Raw genomic sequence first — 20,981 nt, 5'->3', positions numbered from 1 at the left:
GTTAGGTCGATACCAGACCATCCCACACGATGAGGATTTGAGTCGGCAGGTTATTGAGTTGGAACCAAAAGCCGCTCTTCCAGAAGAAAGAATGTGTCGGATTTGGCATCAGTGCAGATTCTTAGAGCCTAGAACTCAAGTACGAGATTTATCCAGAGGCGAGGTGGAGCCTAGTTACACTGCTTGGTATGGTAAAAGATCCCGAGTTCATCATAAGCCCGAAAGGCCCGCAAAGAAACCCCATGTCCAACAATTTACCACGAAGCACATGTGCAATGGGACTGGTTGACCAAAGAAAATGAGTACTGAGCCACCATAAGCAGGCTGGAAAGGCAGGTCATGGATCTTCTGTTTGAAAATGGTTTACAAGCCGTCGCAGATGAGGGAGAGAAGAAAAAATTAACTCAGGAAAATGAAGCCCTCAAAGCTCAAATCCGTAAGATGAAAATAACTGATAGAAACCCGGAAAGAAACCGAGTGGATGAAAGGCTTATAAGCAGTCTGAAAAAGAAAGCCCTTGAGTATCAAGATGACCTAGAAAAGTCTGAGGCCAGTCTAGCGAAACTCCGGGCTCAATTGGCGGAAAATGCAAAAGCGCGGGCACAGTTTGTGCAACAAATAAAGAGAAAGTATGAAGGGACAATCACCAGCCTGAAAAGAAAAGTAACTACTCTTGAGAATGAGGCAGCCAAACGGGCTAAAGATTTCAAATCTGATAGGGAACACTGTTATGATTTGATGGCTCGGTTGGAGGAAGAAATGCAACAGTTGCAAAATCAACATCTCCATGATGCTCAGGTATTAGAAGCCCGGAATCAACAGGTCGGGCGTCTGCTTCAAGAAAAGGGTAGAATTCGAGAGCGGGTCAGAGCCATTGCCGACTACATTGTTGTGAAATGGCAAGCATATGAGGATATGACTCGCACCACTTTCTTCGTGGCAGTGATGGCGTTTGTCCGACAGATAATGAATGATTTGGAGAGGCTTCAAAGGGATCTTGCATATAGGCCCGTGGCGAGACCGAATGATATCCCGCGGGCCCTAGGAGCATTTGAGGCATTAATGTATTCATAATTTTCATTGGAGTCTGTTAGTCTGTATGCGAGCCTGTATTTTCTTTTATTGGAGTCTATTAGTTGGTTTTCGAGTTTGTTGTTTTCACCTTTATGTCAGAGTCTGTTGGTCTTGTTTTGAGTCAGAGTCTGTTAATTTCCCTTTTCGAGTCTGTTAATTTTATAATTTGGTAGAATGAGTGGTTGTAATCAAAACTGTTTTATTTTATAGAAAAAATTTGAAATCCCAAAAATGTTTTGTTATTTATTTTCTGCACTTATCTTCCAAAACTATGCTCGATCTAATTCATGCGGGGTCATGATACGTAGACAATCTTCATAGGATTCGACCATAACCAAAAAGAAAGAAAAAAGAGTGATAAATAAAAAGATGAGGAAAAGAAAAAGAGAGGAAAAATAAGAGCGAAAAGAAAAGGAAGAGAGAAAATAAGAAACCGTGAGAAGGAAACAATAATAAAACAAGAGAGGGAAATGAGAGAATAAAACAAAGGGAAATCAAGCAAAGGAAGGCAAGAAAAAAGAAAGAAAAAGAAAAAAAAGAGAAAGAGAGAGAGAGAGAGAGAGAGAGAGAGAGAGAGAAAAGAGAAGTTGCAAATGGAAATAAGGAAAAGTCGGGATGACGCAAGCAACTGATCAAATGCATAATAGAAACGGTTAACTGCTTAGGTGCATTTACTCCTCAAATGTGCGGTTGCCTATCTGTTAAAGCCCTAATCGCTAACAAGTTTGTTATTGATGAAATTCCAGTTCAGGCATGTGGTTAGTTTGATTGGCATTCTGGCAACTCACTCCTACAACACCCGGTCTAAAATAAGCTGAACATGGCCAACCAGGAACTTGAGGCAAGTATTGTCGATCCGTCAAAAGAGGTGGAAGAATCGGAGGTTAATCTGAAAGATGAGTTGTATAAGCTGAAGCAGCAGATGACTGAAATGTACCAAGCATGGGCAAAAGGGCACCCACCGCCAGTTTACCCCGCCAACCCTTCTTTTATCACGCCACTCAGACCCAGGAACCTCCCACTGTGAACTCATCTCCGGCCTTTCCCCTCTACCAACAATGTTATGGCACCACTTCCCATACATCACAAGCTTCACCGCCCAAACAAGTCTCGTACCCTCCTCCACCAGCCACTCCTGTTTTTGTGGCACCCCACCTACTACATTACACTGATCCTCCAGTGAGCCTCTGTTCTAAACTCACGACAACCAGTATTACCCCTCCCCCCCGGAGCCCATTTTCAAGGTTCCCGAACCCTATTCCTACACTCCTCATTTTGACCTCCCTGCGGAAACTGAAAAACCATCTAAAAATCCCGAACAAGAGGAGATAGCCCAACCAAGCATTTAAGAACGAGAGGTTGCAGAAGAAGAAAACCTTCACTTTATTGGGAGAATCATATACCAGTTTGTTCCACAAGTTGAGACAATTGGGTATGTTGAGTCCGATCGAGCCAAAACTGCCAAATCTTCCCTCGAGGAATCTTAACCACTCTATGAGTTGCGAATATTGTTCTGGTGCTCCGGGGCACGACACAGAGAAGTGCTGGAAATTGAAAACAGCTATTCAAGAGCTCATTGATACTAATCTGATTGAGGTCCAAGCTCCGGAGGTGCCCAATATCAACCAGAATCTGTTGCCGGCCTATCCTGAGACAAATATGATAGAGATAGTGCATAGGGGAAGGGAGCCCAAGAAGCCTTCGCAGACCATCATGATGATTCGGTCCAGTGAAGCCAGGTCGGTTGAAAAGTCGACAAGTGAGAAATCAGTGATGAGGTTGAGCGGGGCAAACAGCGAACCATCTACGGTGGTCAAGAAGGGGAGCCCAAGTGATGTAGCAGTAAAACAAGAAAGAGCAAAAGTGGTGGTGCTAGGAGTGGCGAACAAGCCTGTTGTAATTGTGGAGGGTGCCCGCACAGATCCTGTCATTATCAAGCCGGTAACTCAATTACTGATAGTCAACAGCAAGGCGGTCCCATGGAATTATGAACGGGCGACAGTGACTTACAAGGGGAAAGAGGTTAAAGAAGAAGTTTGTGAGACCCATGGTCTGACTCGATCGGGGAGATGCTTTGCCCCCGAAGAGTTGAGAAAAGCTAAGATCTCCAGAGACAATCCGGTGCTAATGAAGAAAGCTATGACCGAGGAAGAAGCAGAAGAATTCTTGAGAAAGATGAAAGTGCAGGACTATTCCATTGTGGAGCAGTTGAGGAAGACACTGACTCAGATTTCACTAATGTCATTATTGATCCATTCAGATAAGAACCGGCGGGCTTTGATGAAGATCCTGAATGAGGCCCACGTTCCTAAAAAATCTCATTAAACCACTTAGAAAAGATAGCTAACTAGATATTTGAGGTAAACAGAGTCACTTTTTCTAATGATGAGTTTCCCATGGAGGGTACTGAGAATAATAGAGCCATCTATCTCATGGTGAAATGCGAAGATTCTGTGGTTACCCGCGTACTGGTCGACAATGGTTCCAATGCGAACATTTGCACTCTCTCCACTCTGAATAAATTGAAGGTGGATGATGAAAGAATTCACAAGAACAATATCTGCGTTCGGGGATTCGATGGTGGAGGGAAATATTCAGTCGGGGACATAGTGCTTGAGCTTACAATAGGGCCAATTGAATTTACCATGTAGTTCCAGGTGCTCGATGTAGCTGTTTCTTACAATCTGCTGTTAGGTCGACCCTGGATTCATGCTGCCAAAGTGGACCCGTCTACTCTGCATCAAATGGTCAAGTTTGAATGGAATAGATAAGAAATTGTTGTGCACGACGAAGATAATTTGTGTGTTCCCAGCGATGCCGTTGTTCCGTTCATAGAGTCTGAAGACGACAAGGGGCCATGGGTTTATCAGGTTTTTGACACGGTATCGGTAGAGAAATTCCAGAAGGGAAGTGCGTTCCAACTCCGAAGGTAGTTGTTGCATTAGTCATGGTAGTCGTTGAAATGTTGAAAAATGGTTTTGTACCGGGCAAGGGTTTGGGTGCATCTTTGCAAGGTATCGTACAGCTGGTGCCTCTACCCAAAAACTTGGATACATTTGGTTTGGGGTTTAAGCCCACAGTTGCGGACGTGAAAAGAGCCAGAAAGTTGAAACAAAGGGCCTGGGTCCTCCTAAAGCCCATCCCACGGCTCTCCAGATCATTTGTCAGGACCGGCCCCAAAAAACGCCTAGCAACAACAGTTCCTAGTTCTATGGTTGGTCCTGATAAGGAGTTGCTTGAAAGGTTTGAGAAATTATTCGACGAGGTGAATATGGTGGAAGCTGGAGAGGGTTCTAGCAAGGTGGATGTGCAATTCGTTGGGCCCAGTGCAAAGATTGACAATTGGGAATCTACTCCTTTCCCCACCAGGAAGGAGTTTTGGTAGTTTACTTTGATTTTCTTTCAGTTTATCTGGATTATTCCAGGGTTGTAATTCAGATTCTATGTTCCGTCCATTTGGATGTATAACCTTGTTATCTTTCAATTTCAATGAAATGCAATGTCCCTTTTTCTTCCTTCCTGATAGTTTTATTTTTGTTTTTGTTTTTTTTCTTGTACAGTTCTTTTTATGCTGGTTTCAATGACATGACATGCATGAGGAATCTTCGGCCCAGTCTTAAAAGTCAATCCAATTCTGAGATAATAATTCAAGAAATAGAGTGGGATGATGAATCGGAATACGACGAGGATGAGGCCTTTGAAGAGATTAGTAAATAACTAAGCCATTTTGAAGAAAAACCCACACCTAACCTGAGTGATATAAAAGCAATCAATTTAGGGGACCCAGATAACATCAGAGAAACTAAAATAAGTGTCCATCTTGAACCTCAACTCAGGGAGGAGATAATTAAAGCATTGCTTGAGTACAAAGACATCTTTGCATGGTCATATAACGACATGCCGGGTTTAAGCACTGACTTGGTGGTTCACAAATTGCCCACTGACCTAGCATTCCCTCCTGTCAAGCAGAAGCCGAGGAAATTTAAAACTGATATGAGTGTGAAGATCAAAGAAAAGGTCACCAAGCAGTTCGATGCAAAAGTCATTCGGGTCACTCGGTATCCCAATTGGTTAGCCAATGTAGTACCTGTACCAAAGAAGGATGGCAAGACCAGGGTGTGTGTTGATTACCGTGATCTCAACAAGGCGAGCCCCAAGGACAACTTTCCACTGCCAAATATCCATATTCTGATTGACGATTGAGCCAAACATGAGATTGGGTCCTTTGTGGATTGCTATGTGGGCTATCATCAGATCCTAATGGATGAGGAAGATGCAGAGAAGACAACATTCATCACTCCATGGGGAACATACTGCTACATGGTCATGCCTTTCGGTCTGAAAAATGCTGGGGCAACTTACATGAGGGCAATGACAACCATATTCCACAACATGATACACAAGGAGATCGAGGTTTATGTGGATGATGTGATCATAAAGTCTAGAAAGCAGTCTGACCATGTCAAGGTTTTGAGAAAGTTCTTCCAAAGGCTTCGCAGGTACAATCTTAAGCTCAATCCTGCAAAATGCGCATTCGGTGTGCCATCTGGAAAATTGTTGGGATTCATAGTCAGCTGCCGAGGTATTGAATTGGACCCATCAAAGATTAAAGTTATCCAAGAATTGCCACCTCCAAGGAACAAGACTGAAGTGATGAGTCTATTAGGGAGGTTGAATTACATTAGCAGGTTTATTGCTAAGCTTACGACAACTTGTGAGCCTATCTTCAAACTGTTGAAGAAAGATGTTGCGGTCAAGTGGACAGATGAGTGTCAAGAAGTATTTGATAGGATAAAGAGATACTTGTCAAACCCACCCATGTTGGTGCCGCCAGAACTAGGAAGACCTTTGATTCTGTATTTGACGGTCCTGGACAATTCATTTGGTTATGTGTTGGGTCAGCATGACATCACCGGCAGGAAGGAGTAGGCCATTTATTATTTCAGCAAGAAGTTCACATCTTATGGGGTTAAGTACACTCACCTTGAGAGGACATGTTGCGCCCTAACTTGGGTAGCACAGAAGTTGAAGCACTATTTTGTCATCTTACACTACTTACCTCATCTCTCGTTTGGATCCGTTAAAATATATTTTTCAGAAACCTATGCCTACAGGGAGGCTCGCAAAGTGGCAAATCTTACTCACATAATTTGACATCGTCTATGTGACTAGGACCGTGATGAAGGCCCAGGCATTGGCCGATCATTGGGCTGAGAACCCCGTGGATGAAGAATATGAGCCTTTGAAGACTTACTTCCCTGATGAAGAAGCAATGCATATTGATGAGTTGGAACCAGTTGGAGAGCCAGGTTGGAAACTTTTATTTGATGGAGCTGCTAACATGAAAGGTGTCGGGATAGGGGCTGTACTTATTTCTGAAACAGGGCATCACTACCCTGTCACGGCTCAACTTTGTTTCTATTATACTAACAACATGGCTGAGTACGAGGCGTGCATTTTGGGTTTGACGTTGGATGCAGACATGGGCATCCAGGAAGTCTTGGTCTTGGGAGACTCGGACCTTCTGGAGCACCAGATTCAAGGGGAATGAGAAACACGAGATTTGAAACTCATACCATACCGGCAATGTTTACATAATCTTTGTCAACGGTTTCGGGCAGTAGAGTTCAGGCATATTCCAAGGATCCATAATGAGGTTTCTGATGCTTTAGCTACCTTGGCGTCAATGTTACACAATCCGGATAAGGCTTATGTTGACCCATTGCATATTCAGGTCATAATCAGCATGCTTACTGTAATGTGGTAGAAGAAAAGCTTGATGGTGAGCCTTGGTTTCATGATATCAAGGAATATATCAGGATGGGGGTGTATCCGGTACAAGCCACAAGTGATCAAAAGAGAACAATTCAGTGTTTGGCGAGCGGATTTTTCTTTAGCGGAGGAGTGTTGTACAAAAGAACCCCAGACTTGGGATTGTTAAGATGCATAGATGCTAGACAGGCCACGACTATCATGACTGAAGTACATTCTGGAGTCTGTGGCCCACATATGAGTGGGTACGTGTTGGCAAAGAAGATTCTCCGAGCAGGTTATTATTGGCTCACTATGGAGAGATATTGTATCAGTTTCGTGCGCAAGTGTCATCAATGCCAAGTGCACGGAGATTTGATTCATTCTCCACCATCTAAATTGCACACAATGTCCGCACCATAGCCTTTTGTTGCATGGGGCATGGATGTCATTGGGCCAATTGAGCCATCAGCATCAAATGGGCACAAGTTCATTCTAGTGGCCATCGACTATTTCACCAAGTGGGTTGAAGCTAAAACTTTCAAGTCCGTGACCAAGAAAGCAGTGGTCGAATTTGTGCACTCGAATATCATTTGCCGGTTCGGGATCCCGAAAGTAATCATCACAGATAATGGTTCTAACCTCAACAATCATTTGATGAAAGAGGTATGTCAACAGTTTAAGATTACGCATCGCAATTCCACCCCATATCGCCCCAAGGCTAATGGAGCAGTCGAGGCAGCTAACAAGAATATAAAGAAGATACTTCGGAAAATGGTTGAGGGTTCTAGACAGTGGCATGAAAAGTTGCCTTTTGCATTGTTGGGTTATCGCACTACTATTCACACTTCAGTAGGGGCAACTCCTTATTTGTTAGTATATGGCACTGAAGCAGTAATACCCGTGGAAGTTGAAATCTTGTCCCTTCAGATTGTCGCTGAGGCCGGAATTGATGATGATGAATTGGTCAAAACCCGCATGGAGCAACTGAGTTTGATTGATGAGAAAAGATTAGCAGCAGTGTGTCATGACCAGTTGTATCAACAGAGAATGGCAAGAGCATATAATAAGAAGGTGCGTCCACAGAAGTTTGAAGTGGTCAGTTAGTAGTGAAACGCATTCTTCCTTATCAAGCTGAAGCAAAAGGCAAGTTAGCCCCAAATTGGCAGGGGCCGTTCATCGTAACTAGAGTATTGTCCAATGGTGCTTTGTATTTAACAGACATAGAAGGCAAGTGTGTAGAAATGACTATCAATTCTGATGCAGTCAAAAGATATTATGTGTGATTTCTTTGGGTAAATTGTATTCGTTTGTACTTGGCATATTTTGAAGATTTGAATGACGAAGACATTTTGTTCTGCTATCTAAACAATTTATCCTTCGTTACCCCTTTCGAGCCTTATTTATTTCCTTTCATACCCCTCTTTTGGAATCAGTGGCAAAATTCAGAAATGCGAGAGCAAACGATAAGTAAGGGAAAAGAATGAAAAAAGGGGGAAAAAACGAGAAAAAGAAGAAAAAACAACAAAAGAAAAACAAAGAAGAAGAAAGGGAAAAGAAAAGAAAAGAAAAAGGAAAAGTCACAACAACAAAGCAATTTCTATGACATGAACTACGTTCGACTTGATTCCTTTTAAGGATACATAGGCAGTCTTACGGTTCGGTCCCATCAAAATAAAATCCAAAGTCCCCAAGCAAAGAAACCGGGGGCGGAAGTTGTGGTTGTTGTAAGAAATCTGATTCCGAAAGTTGTAATTTTGAACCCATTTTGAATTGCTTTGAGCTTTTGATACCCTTTCTTTCCAACCCTATCCAAAAGCCTACATTACGGTCCAAAGAAAGACCTTCCGATCAGTGTTCGAGAAATGCCAAGTCAAGCAAGGAGAGGTAATTCATATCAGGGGCAACACTCTGGTCGAAGCAAAAAAATATTGAAGATGAGAGATTCTTATTGGTGAAAATCCTCACGGGCACCGTAAGGCGATGAGAGCTGAGAGAAATAAAAATTGAGAGTCTTATTGGTGAAAACCCTCACGGGCATCGTAAGGCGAAAGTGAGTTGAGAGATGAATAAATGAGATAGGCTTGTTGGTGAAAACCTTTCGAGGCACCACGGACCGAACAAGGGCAAGGTTCTGATGAGGAAATTGGGTTTTTGAAGATCTTGGGGCATAAAGTACGACAATTGAAAGTTGATTGGTTGGACAGATTGGGACGATTAATCCGAAATACATATCATGATCATTGGTGCCAGCTGCTCCACTCAGATAAGTCTCTTTTCTTTTTCCCCTTCAGAAAGTCTTCCAGTTTTGGATTTTTCTTATCCTTAACTCTGAAAGTCATTGCATTTCATTTCTTTTGGATTTATCTCTCTAAGATGTTCCCAATGTCAGTTCTGTTTAAGCAAATAGGTGGGAATTTCAAAGCTTAATCCCAACTTCCAAAGTTGCACAAGGCACAGGGCGACCGAGGCATTGCTAGAGATAGTATGATGTGAAATGGGGTATAAAAGGTCAGAGGAAGTTCCGTCGGTGAAATGGTTTGGTAATTTCGTAGGAAATGCAGAGGTTCAAACAGATGGGGTAGAGATGAAACACAACGGTTTGGGTATAAAACACTCGGGTCATCCAATGTCATGGGGTTTGAAAGTCAGTCGGGAAGTCAAGCGGTTCTTGGCCAGTTTAGGGGAAGACAGTCAAAACAAAGCACAACAGTGGGGAGGTCACTTTTAGCAAGAATGCCACAAACTAACCACCGGAAACCTGATCCAGGAGGGTTTCGGTAGGCTCTTGGGGGTAGATAGACATTTTGTGGAGCTGGGTATGTATTTTGTGGGACTGGCGCACGCCATTGTGCATGGATCGGAGGTTGGCTGTATGTTTCGGCATGGTGGACAGAAAAATGGGGGTCTGGTGGTAGTTAGTAGTATTGGGGTGGATTATACGGGGTATGGGGGTAGGTTTGGTGGTGGGGACGAGGCTGATGATAGTGGTGAGGTGAACCCCTGGGTCCGAACCAAGCTCCTGAATCAATCGTTGCTACATCCTCTTTCTTCTTCTTCTTCTTCTTCTTCTTCTTCTTCTTCTTCTTCTTTCTAATTACTCCCCCAGTTCCGCTTTGAATGGCCTGGGTGGTTGCCTTAATAGCTGAATAACTCATGATTTTGTTTGTCTTGAGCCCTTCTTATACCATACCGCCCATCTTTACCACTTCACTGAAGGACTTACCTATAGCTGATACCAGATGATCGTAATAAGTAGGTTCTAAGTCCTGTAGAAAATAATCCACCATTTCACTTTCTTTCATTGGAGGGTCAACCCTTGCTGCCTGCTCTCTCCACCTGAAACCATACTCCCTAAAACTTTCATTGTGCTTTTTCTCAAGTTTCGTCAAAGACAGACGATCCGGAATAATTTCAAGATTGTACTGGAAGTGACAAGCAAATGCTTGGGCTAGATCATCCCATGTGTACCATCTTCCGTGATCCTGCCGAGTTTGCTATTCTAGCGCTGATCCACTTAGACTTTGACTGAAATACGCCATTAACAGCTCGTCTTTCCTGCCAGCTCCCCTTATTTTGCCACAAAACCTCTCAAATGTGCCACTGGATCACCGTGCCCATCATACAAATCAAACTTGGGCCTCTTAAACCCTGCCGACAATTGCACATCTGGAAATAGACATAGGTCTTTGTAGGCCATACTTACTTGACCTCCCAACCCTCGCATGTCTCTGAATGACTGTTCCAGGCTTTTAACTTTCCTTCAAGATTTTTCAAACATTCATCAAACGAGTCCCCCACAACACTAAAGTCGTCCATGAACACCTCCACAATATCTTCCACCATATCGATGAAAATGGCCATCATACACCGCTGAATGTAGCCGGTGCATTACACAATCCAAAAGGCATCCTAGAAAAGGCAAAGGTGCTATATGGACAAGTGAAGGTGGTCTTCTCTTGATCTTCCGGAGCAATCAATATTTGGTTGTACCCAGAATACCCATCCAAGGGCCAGTAGAAGGCACGCCCAGCAAGTCTGTGTAGAATCTGATCAAGAAAAGGCAATGGAAAGTGATCCTTGCGGGTCACTTTATTCAACTTGCGGTAGTCCATGCACACTCTCTACCCGGTGACAATCCTTGTTGGAATCAACTCATTCTGCGAATTTGTAACCACGATCATGCTACCCTTCTTCGACACACATTGATCAGGCGCCCACATGAAAAGCAAGGGAATACGGCTAAACATTTGGTAATCAGGCGCCCACCTGGAAAGCAGGGGAATACAGTTAAAGATTTGGCAATCAGGCGCCCACCTGGAAAGCAAGGGAATACAGCTAAAGATTTGGTAATCAGGCACCCACCTGGAAAGCAGGGGAATATAGTTAAAGGTTTGGTAATCAGGCACCCACCTGGAGAACAAGGAGAAACAGTTAAAGTTTCGGCAATCAGGCGCCCACCTGGAGAGCATGGGAATACAATTCAAGTTCAGCAGTCAGGCGCCCACCTGGAGAGCATGAGAATACATTTCAAGTTCAGCAATCAGGCGCCCACCTGGAGAGCACAGGAATACATTTCAAGATCAGTAGAGCACGAGAATATAATTCAAGTTAGTAGTCAGGCGCCCACCTGGAGAGTATGGGAATACATTTCAAGTTCAGCAATCAGGCACCCACTTGGAGAGCATGAGAATACATTTCAAGTTCAGCAATCAGCCACCCACCTGGAGAGCATGGGAATACATTTCAAGTTCAGCAATCAGGCACACACCTGGAGAGCACGGGAATACATTTCAAGTTCAGCAGTCAGGCGCCCACCTAGGGAGCACGGGAATACAATTCAAGTTCAGCAGTCAGGCGCCCACCTGGAGAGCATGGGAATACATTTCAAGTTCAGCAATCAGGCGCCCACCTGGAGAGCACGGGAATACATTTCAAGTTCAGCAATCAGGCGCCCACCTGGAGAGCACGGGAATACAATTCAAGTTCAGAAGTCAGGCGCCCACCTGGAGAGCAAGGGAATACAATTCAAGTTCAGCAGTCAGGCGCCCACCTGGAGAGCACAGGAATATAATTCAAGTTCTGCAGTCAGGCATCCACCTGGATAAAGGGAAAACATCTCAGATTACAATTTAAGTCGGCAACAAAGGGATTTCACCGGGAGAATACAAGGCAATAAGAACCACAAGAGCAAGTTTGAAGATATAGATAGGATTTTTGTAATGCATAGATCATAGTCTAGTCTACTTCTTTTTTATTTTGACATGGTGTAATAAGGGGTTCAGTAAGCAGTGGCAGAAGCAGCAGCAGTGAAATCACAGCTCATGGTAGTCCCAGCTACCAAAACTTCCCGAACTACACTGACCTGATTCCTTTATAGTCAAGGATATGTAGGCAACCTCGGAAGTAGGGTGCGGTCAAATCTTTCAAAAATGCTTCCCACGGAGTAATCAAACGGGCAAAAATCACTCGTATTCGCTCACTTTATCTTTGCACGAAAATTCTTCGTGTTTTCGAGCAAAGAGGGGCAGTTGTGAGTATGTGATTTTTGCCCTATATGAATTAATCCCACAAATTCAAAACAAAATAGTTTTTCCATTGTTTGCAATTTCGTGGATTTTTGTAGCATATTTTGTTATTGTCTGCATTTGTCTGTGCATGTTTATCTTTATTTAATTAATGAAAAATACAAAATATATTGCATTCGCATTTAGGATTTAATCTTGCATTTTAAAATTAATTAGTAATTTAATTGTCCCATAGAAATGGAAAAATCACAAAAATAATTTATTTTCACACTTTTAATTTTAGTTTTGAATTTTGGTAGTTTTCCTTTAATTTGGTTTTTAATTATTGTGGCAATTATGAGTTAATTAATCCAATCTGATAGGTTAATTTGATTTTCAATTTTAGTTTAGGTTTTATTTTTAATTTTGAAAAAAGAAGAAGAAGGAATTAAAAAAGAGAAATGAATAAAAAAAATTGAAGTGAAATAGAAAGGAGTCTTAATCAGGCCATATCTATTTAAAATCCCCAGGCCTAATTGATTTTGCCCTCAAAACCGCCCCAATTTCGGCCCAGACCTGCTCCCAATACCCGGTCTGATTCCCATTTGGTCAAACGACTCCGTTTTGAAGGCCCTCGATCTGGGCCGTTGAATTTGTTTGATAAGACGGCCTGGAAGTGGGGGTTGTTTAGTATATTAGTGTCCGAACGCTGCCCCCTCACTCACTCGTCTCTCTTATACCCCCCTCTCCTCAGAGATTATCTCAACCAAACCCTAAGCGACGCCCTTATTTCCCACTGCCACCGGTGGCGGCACCACCACAAACCGACCCCAAACTAACACCAGAGAACCCCCTCACTCCCCTCTTCCCAAATCCTCACTCTGCATTCGAATATGCTTAGAACTCCTCAAATATTAAATCTAGGGTTCGAACCCTAGAAGACAAAGTCAAGTTCATTCATGCAAGTCCACTTCTCCAGTATTCACGAGTGTTAGGGTGCCGATTTTACCACAGAATAACATTAGTCGCATGTTCTTGACAAAGAACAGGCGATTGATACTATATTGGGGCTTTAATCGGAGAGGCAGTCATGAGTGCGAGCCGAGTCAGTGAGTTTCTTTCTTTTCTTTGGTTCGTTCTTCTATTTTTCTTCTTCTCTTCTTCTTTTCTCCGGATAATTCAATTGAAAATCGACCAAAATTTCTGGCCAAGATAAACTTTATTTTGTCTGTTCTTTTTCAGTTTGTTCTTTTCCAGGTTTATCCCTTGATTTTCGTTTGGTCTTGCTTGATAAATTCTTTGTTCATCTTCTTTATTTATCCATTTAGTTTAACCTAATTAGGTTGAAGTGATAATTTAGTTTAATTTTGCATTAACTAGTATTTTAGCTCAGGTTTTAAATTTTATGAAAACTATTCAGTTGTTTCTTTACCATTTGCCATAATTTGCTAAATCTGGGTTTGAGTCATTATGCCGTTTGAGCTTTGAATCCATTTCAGAATTCACTCCAAGGGACTTGAATTAAGTTTTGAGTCCAGGCCTGGCTTAGCCGTTAGGTCTAACTTGGCATTCAAGGCAGAGATTCAGAGATAAAAAATTGAGAAAAATAAAAATGGCTGGTTTTTACTGTTTCATTGAGTTGCCTCAGTGATTTCTGATTTTTTTCAATTTCTGAAAACAATGGTTTCTCATTCGGGGATAGAATGGATTGAACTTGGGTTGTAGAAGTTTGGTTTGAAGTTTGGGTCACTGTTCGATCGAAACTGATTTCTGGATTGTTGCACATCATTTTCTGGGGTTTGAAATTGGTTTACTGAGTGTTGCTGGTGCTGATTTCTGCCAATACTACTGTTGATTCCTCACCCTTTGGTTTATATTTCAATTTTCAGGTACGCTTTGGATTTGTCATCATGTGAAGTGCAACTATGAACTTCTGTAATTCAAATTGGAGCAATAATCAATACTGGTTTTTCTACTATCTGTTTAGTTTAAATCTGGTTCTTGTTTTGTTTTAGTATAACTTTGTGTGCCTTTCATTCTGTTTTGTTAAGTTTAGACTTGAACTTATGAGGATGCAGTTGAATAGAGATTGTCATGGACTCTGTAAAGAGCATTAAATATGGACTGTGAGTTGCAGTGTACTGGCTGAAGTGTTTAGTTTTGGTTCCATAGTCATGGTTGTTAAATACATGTTAATTATGAGTTATTGAGGTTATTTTCCAGCAATCATGATAAAATCTGCCCCTGCATAGTTTTAGATCTCGGTTTAAATGCTTCTCTTTTTGTGACTATGTTAAGCTCTTTGAGGATGAGGAAGGTTCGAAGGGAAGTCGAGATTGATTCTGGAATTTTTTTTGAATTTCTTTTAAGTTCGTTAAATGCTGAATAATGGTTTGTAAATTCACATTGATTTATTTGTGTGATGTTTGGTAAGCACATCTAGCTTGAGGATAAAGTCCAGATTATTAGTGTCTACTAAATTAGCTTGCAAACTTGTCGTTAGCCAGTCACCCATTTGGAGCAAATATCTCAAATAGCATGAAAATGCTCCCTTAAGAATTAGTTTAATTGCCAAATTTTGAGTCTTAAAAAATGATGATTTATTCATGTCTTGCTGAAACAGTCAAACCTGAAGGGCCTTTTCGCAACAAAGTATTGGGCTCCCTTTTCGCCCAGATCTGAAATAGGAACGGACGTTTGCTCATTCATTCTGCATTTTGAATTTAACTTTATTATGAAGGGCCTTTTAAACTCCTTGAGGCTTCTTCTTTAATTAACTTTGACTCTTTTAAAAGTTGATTGGAGGTGTGCCATATTAGACAATAAAATAGTTTATGGCCCTCCAAAACTTAGTTTGCATTCCCTTTTAGAATTGGAATTGAGGTGCCGTGCCAAACAAAATGACAATTGCATGGCCCTCGCTTAACTAATTTTGATTTAATCCTTAGAATCCGAGGTGTGCCATCTAGTGAAATTTCTGTGGCCCTCGCAAAGTTGCAAATGCATATTTACTTTAGGCACATTATTTTAACAATTCACATTCCTAAACTCGGGTGTGCATTTCATGTGACTCAAATCCAAATCTTGACAACGTTAAATAAAATATGTCGCATATCGCAGGTGCATTTCATGTGAGGTGATCCAAAGGCATGTTTTGTATAACGTTAAAATCTTCTTAAAATAAAATAAAAGCAGTTATAAAGTTAAAATCGAACCATAGGCTAAAACATATACTAAAATCAGATAATAGGCCAATTGTAACAGTTGAGCGACCGTGCTAGAACCACAGAACTCGGGAATGCCTAACACCTTCTCCCGAGTTAACAGAATTCCTTACCCAGATTTCTGTGTCCCCGGACTGTAATACAGAATCAATCTTTCCTCGATTCGGGATTTAAAACCGGTGACTTGGGACACCATAAATTATCCTAAGTGGCGACTCTGAATCTTTAAATAAAATAATCCCGTTTCGATTGTCACTTCAAGTTGGAAAAAACTCCCTTATATACTCCTTTCCGGGGGTGGAGGTTAAAAGGAGGTGTGATACTAACTTCCACAATAGGTGCCAAAACATTCCCGGGTCAACCAAAACCCAATCTGGGCATACGCCCAAGTCCGAAATCATCGTACAAACCTACTGGAACCTTGACATCCCGATTCCGTGGTCGTTTACTCAAAGATCCAATCCTAGTTAATTTTTTCAACTTTAAGCTTCCGAAATGAGAATTCTCTTTCCAAATTAACTCTGAACTTCTCGAAATTTAATTCCGACCACGCGAACAAGTCATAATACCTGAAATGAAGCTGCTCATGATCTCAGACTGCTGAACGACGTGCTAGAGCTCAAAACGACCGGTCAGATCGTTATAGACCGTATCCACGCTATGACCTTTTTGTCATAATAGATATAAAAAACAAAGCTTTCTCAACTCAACTTTAAATAAGGTTTATCCTTATTTTTTCTTTGTGAGGAAGTTTTTGATTTTCTCTATAAAAAAAAAATTTGTTATTATATTACTAAATACTTAATAGTATTACATTATCATGTGGCTCTTTATTAGCATGTTTGTATTTAATATCCACCTTTATCATACACATTTTAATATCCACCAATATGTCCCTGTACCTCTAGTTATACTTTGAGTCCATATATACCCCTATCGTTATACTATTGGTTCAAATATACCCCTTTTCCTTTAAGTTTGTCCAAAGTGGATGTCACGACCCCAACTTTCCCTCCATAAGGTATCGTGACTGCACCTAGTCTCTATGACTAGGTAAGCCTATTAACACACGGAATAATCAAAATAACAATTAAGACTCTCAAAATATCCACCATTCAGTACATAATAAAATTCTCAAAACCCGATGTAAAATACAAGTCACAAGCTCATAGAAAGAGTTCTAACACAGCTCTAAACATCGGAGTCTAATACAGATAAAGAAATAGGATAGTAAAGATAGAGGGGGACTCTGAGATCTGCGGACGCTAACAGATATACCTTGAAGTCTCCACGCACAGCTAGCTCACTGGTACCTGGTCTGATAAGAAGTACCTGGATCTGCACAAAAATAAATGTGCAGAAATGTAGTATGAGCACACCACAGCGGTGGCCAGTAAGTGTCAAGCCTAACCTCGGTTGAGTAGTGACGAGGTCAAGTCAGGGCCCTACTGGAAATAAATAATAAGGGACATGACGAATAATAATAATAATAATAATAATAATAATAATAATACATGACGAATAATAATAATAATAAGATCTAATGATGTTTTGGTAGTAGCGATGTGCTTATGCCCATACCAAAATTGGCGCCTCTTCCTATGAATTATTTTTGTCCAGTCTACAGTCTTTGCTACTATCACATACTGGTTTGTTCTATATACGTGCTTGTGTGTATTTGTTAGGAAAGAGTATTATATTCTTTAATTGTCTTATGCTAGTGGAGTGGTGGAAAAATTAATTATATGCTTAGTTAAAAGTATGTCTACTAGGCAGACCATTTTTCTTGAAATGTTGAAATAAGTTGTACGTTTATGTTCTTTTCATTATTCCTTGTCTTTTCCCCTTTTTATAACTCCATAGCTCAATAATTTAAAATTGTTTGTTAAAGCAAAGCAGACATAACATAGTGTAATGGCCTTGTGGTCACCTTTGAATATTGTTAACTATATTTTAAGGAATCACTTTATTTTATTTTTATTTGGTGCAGAGTGACCTGTAATCTTTAGTTAGTGGAAGATGAATTTACATAATAAGGGACACAAAACAAACGAAGATAAGTACACCAAATGAAAAATATCAACAGAGTCACTCCCTAGGTCCACCTTGTAGTCTCAATTCATAAATAATTTCACAATCTTTCCTTATATCACCGCGGGAGCCTCCACATTTAGTTTTTTTTTCTTTAAAAAATAATCATTTTTCCCGAAATAGCATCCCGCGTTTTAGCCCACCTTATCACACTGCATGACTTCTAGTAGTTCCCCTACTAGCCACGCGTATCAAACCCACCTTATCTCACCGTATGTGTTTCAACACCCAAGCCTTATACCACCGCATACGTATTAATATCACAATTCGCACCTAAGTGCCCAAATATTTCGGCTTGCCAGATAATTCAATAATAACAATATTTTCAACAAGGGACTCACAGCTAAATCAGAATATATACAAAAAAAATCTCAACAAAATTTTCGGGAGTGAACTACTCAACAGAAAAATGTTTAATAATTTAACACTTTTATTTCAATATGAATTACGATTTTTATACTTTAATACCAATTTCAATAATCGATATTCCATAATTTAACAACTCAATTGAAGAATTCAACCTTCAATTAGTGAGCACAAAAGAAAAGGGAGCCAAACTTTAACTAAACAAGTAAAGCAATTAGCAGGAAAAGGTAAGGAAAGTAGGACATCTGAAATTAGAATGATGATGATGATTATAGCATGATAGAATAATTTAACTAATATGTAGCAGAGATCTACACAATTTAAAGCCAAAAAATTTCACATTTAGCCCGTGTACACACTCGTCACCTCGTGTACACAGCTTTCAACACATAACAATTATCATAACAATACAAATCCTAAGGGGAATTTCCCCCACACAAGGTTAGACAAGTCACTTACCTCGACTTGCGTTAATTCAATTCCCTAGTAAGTCTTTTCCTCGATTATCCAACTCTTAGTGGATCGAATATTTTGCAGCACACTTTAATATCAGATTAATGAGAAAACCAAGAACAACTTGACCAGAAATAGATCATTACAGCAGAGATGGGATCGAAACCTTGACCAAATAGAACCACAAACTAGAGGAAATTTTGATATACAAATAAAGGCTCAAGCTTATCACGTGGTGTTGTTTCGGTGGTTTTTCTATAGATTGAGTGTTGGGTTTAGATATTAAGGTGACAAAATTTGAGTTAGGACAATTGAATGTGGTTTTGAAGATGGGGCGTGAAATTAAAAGAAGAGAGAGATGTCTAAAAGGTTTGTGTTCTCTTCCTCCGTCCTCTATCTCTCTACTCTATGATTGTCATTTTTCTTTCGTTGGAATATGACGTGAAGTCGCTAATTTTTGTTAAAGGAAAAAGTAAATAATATGTACATATTAAAATAGTAAAAGACTACCTTTAAGAGAAAAGCAAGATACTACGTGCTAATTGCTTATACTGTGTACATCTAAATTAAAATAAAACTAACTCTAAATAACAATTTTAGAACTAAAAGAAATATTCTAGCACTAAAAAGGTATCAGGTTTCGGGGAGGGTCAAAAGTAGATGTCTAGATGTGGTACCCTTTATGCCAAAAGAAACGATGCCAAAACATGAAATAAGAGCGCGACACAATCCAAACTCATCCAAAACTTACCTGGGCACTCGGAGATCCAAACCAAACATCCACACAAGTTATATAACCACCATATAGCATAGAAAAGAATATAATTTAGAGGATCGAGGTTAAAATACTTGTAATGACTAACCGGGTCGTTACATTCTCTCCCTCTTAAACAAACGTTCGTCCTCGAACGGGTTAAAAAAAACTGGAGTCTCAAATAGGTGTGGATATTTGCTCAGTATCTCTCGTTCAGTCTCCCAAGTAGCTTCTCCGACGGGCTGGCCTCTCCACTGCACTTTCACTGAAGCTATGTTCTTTGATCTCAACTTTCGAACCTGCCGATCTAAAATTGCCAGTGGCTCTACATCATAAGTCAAATTACTATCCAACTGAACTGTACTAAAATCCAAAATATGTGACGGATCCCCAATATACTTCCGGAGCATAGATACATGAAACACTGGATGAACACCCGATAGGTTAGGTGGCATAGCAAGTTCATAAGCCACATCCCCGATCCTTTTAAGTATTTCAAAAGGTCCAATATATCTAGGACTCAACTTTCCTTTCTTCCCAAATCTCATAACACCTTTCATAGGCGAAATCTTCAACAGGACCTTCTCACCAATCATGTAAGACATATCACGGACCTTTCTGTCAGTATAACTCTTCTGTCTAGATTGCGTCGTGCGAAGCCGTTCCTGAATTAACTTGGCCTTGTTCAAGGCATCCTGAACCAAATCAGTACCCAATAGCCTAGCCTCACCTGGCTCGAACCAACCCACTGGAGACCGACACCGTCTCCTATATAAAGCTTCATACGGAGCCATTTGAATGCTTTATTGGTAACTGTGATTATAAGCAAACTCCGCTAGCGACAGGAACTGATCCCAAGAACCCCCGAAATCAATGACACAAGCACGTAGCATATCCTCCAATATTTGAATAGTGCGCTCGGACTGTCCGTCCGTCTGAGGGTGAAATGTTGTACTCAGTTGTACCTGTGTGCCTAGCTCTCGCTGCATTGCTCACCAAAACTGTGATGTAAACTGTGTGCCCCTATCAGAAATAATAGACACTGGCACACCATGAAGGCGAACAATTTCGCGAATATAAATCTCCGCCAACCGCTCTGCAAAGTAAGTCGTCACCACTGGAATGAAATGAGTTGACTTGGTCAATATGTCTACAATCACCCAAACTGCATCAAAATTTTTCTGAGTCCGCGGAAGCCCAACAACGAAATCCATAGTAATCCACTCCCATTTCCACTCTGGAATCTCTAGCTTCTGAAGCAATCCACCTGGTCGTTGGTGCTCATACTTCACCTGTTGACAATTTAGGCACCGAGCTACATACTCTACTATGTCCTTCTTCATTCTCCTCCACCAATATTGCTGCTTCAAATCCTAATACATCTTTGCGGCACCCGGATGAATGGAATACCGTGAACTGTGAGCTTCTTGGAGAATCAACTCACTCAAACTTTCTACATTAGGAACACACAACCGACCATGCATCCTCAGTACCCTATCTTCCCCAAGAGTTACATCATTGGCATCACTGTGTTGAACCATATCCTTTAGGACAAATAAATGAGGATCGTCATACTGGCGTTCCTTGATGCGGTCATATAAGGATGACTGAGAAACCATACATGCCAGAACCCGATTGGGCTCCGAGATATCCAATCTAATGAACTAGTTAGCTAAGGCCTAAACCTCCAATGCTAATGGCCTCTCTACTACCGGTAAATATGCTAGACTGCCCAAACTTTCCGCCTTCCGACTCAAAGCA

The 20,981-nt window shown here is 41.0% G+C and overlaps 2 protein-coding genes across 2 annotated transcripts; one reads left to right on the top strand and one right to left on the bottom strand.

The window, feature by feature from the left end:
* Positions 1–339: 339 nt before the first annotated feature.
* On the top strand, positions 340–1,074 carry LOC138890235 (uncharacterized). The gene has a single exon (XM_070173603.1). The coding sequence runs from the start codon at positions 340–342 to the stop codon at positions 1,072–1,074; it is 735 nt and encodes a 244-aa protein (XP_070029704.1).
* Positions 1,075–19,336: 18,262 nt separating this feature from the next.
* LOC138890234 (uncharacterized) lies at positions 19,337–20,014 on the bottom strand. Its single transcript, XM_070173602.1, has one exon. The coding sequence runs from the start codon at positions 20,012–20,014 to the stop codon at positions 19,337–19,339; it is 678 nt and encodes a 225-aa protein (XP_070029703.1).
* Positions 20,015–20,981: the final 967 nt, after the last annotated feature.

Source organism: Nicotiana sylvestris, chromosome 4 (assembly GCF_000393655.2).
Source record: "Nicotiana sylvestris chromosome 4, ASM39365v2, whole genome shotgun sequence".
Lineage (NCBI taxonomy): Eukaryota > Viridiplantae > Streptophyta > Magnoliopsida > Solanales > Solanaceae > Nicotiana > Nicotiana sylvestris.
Note: the sequence above shows the minus strand (reverse complement) of the source record. Positions and strands in the feature narration are given on the sequence as shown.

What these genes read in the sequence shown, in the direction of transcription:
- LOC138890235 (XM_070173603.1), top strand. Translation starts at nt 340, where the DNA reads ATGGATCTTCTGTTTGAAAATGGTTTACAAGCCGTCGCAGATGAGGGA.
- LOC138890234 (XM_070173602.1), bottom strand. Translation starts at nt 20,014, where the DNA reads ATGGCTCCGTATGAAGCTTTATATAGGAGACGGTGTCGGTCTCCAGTG.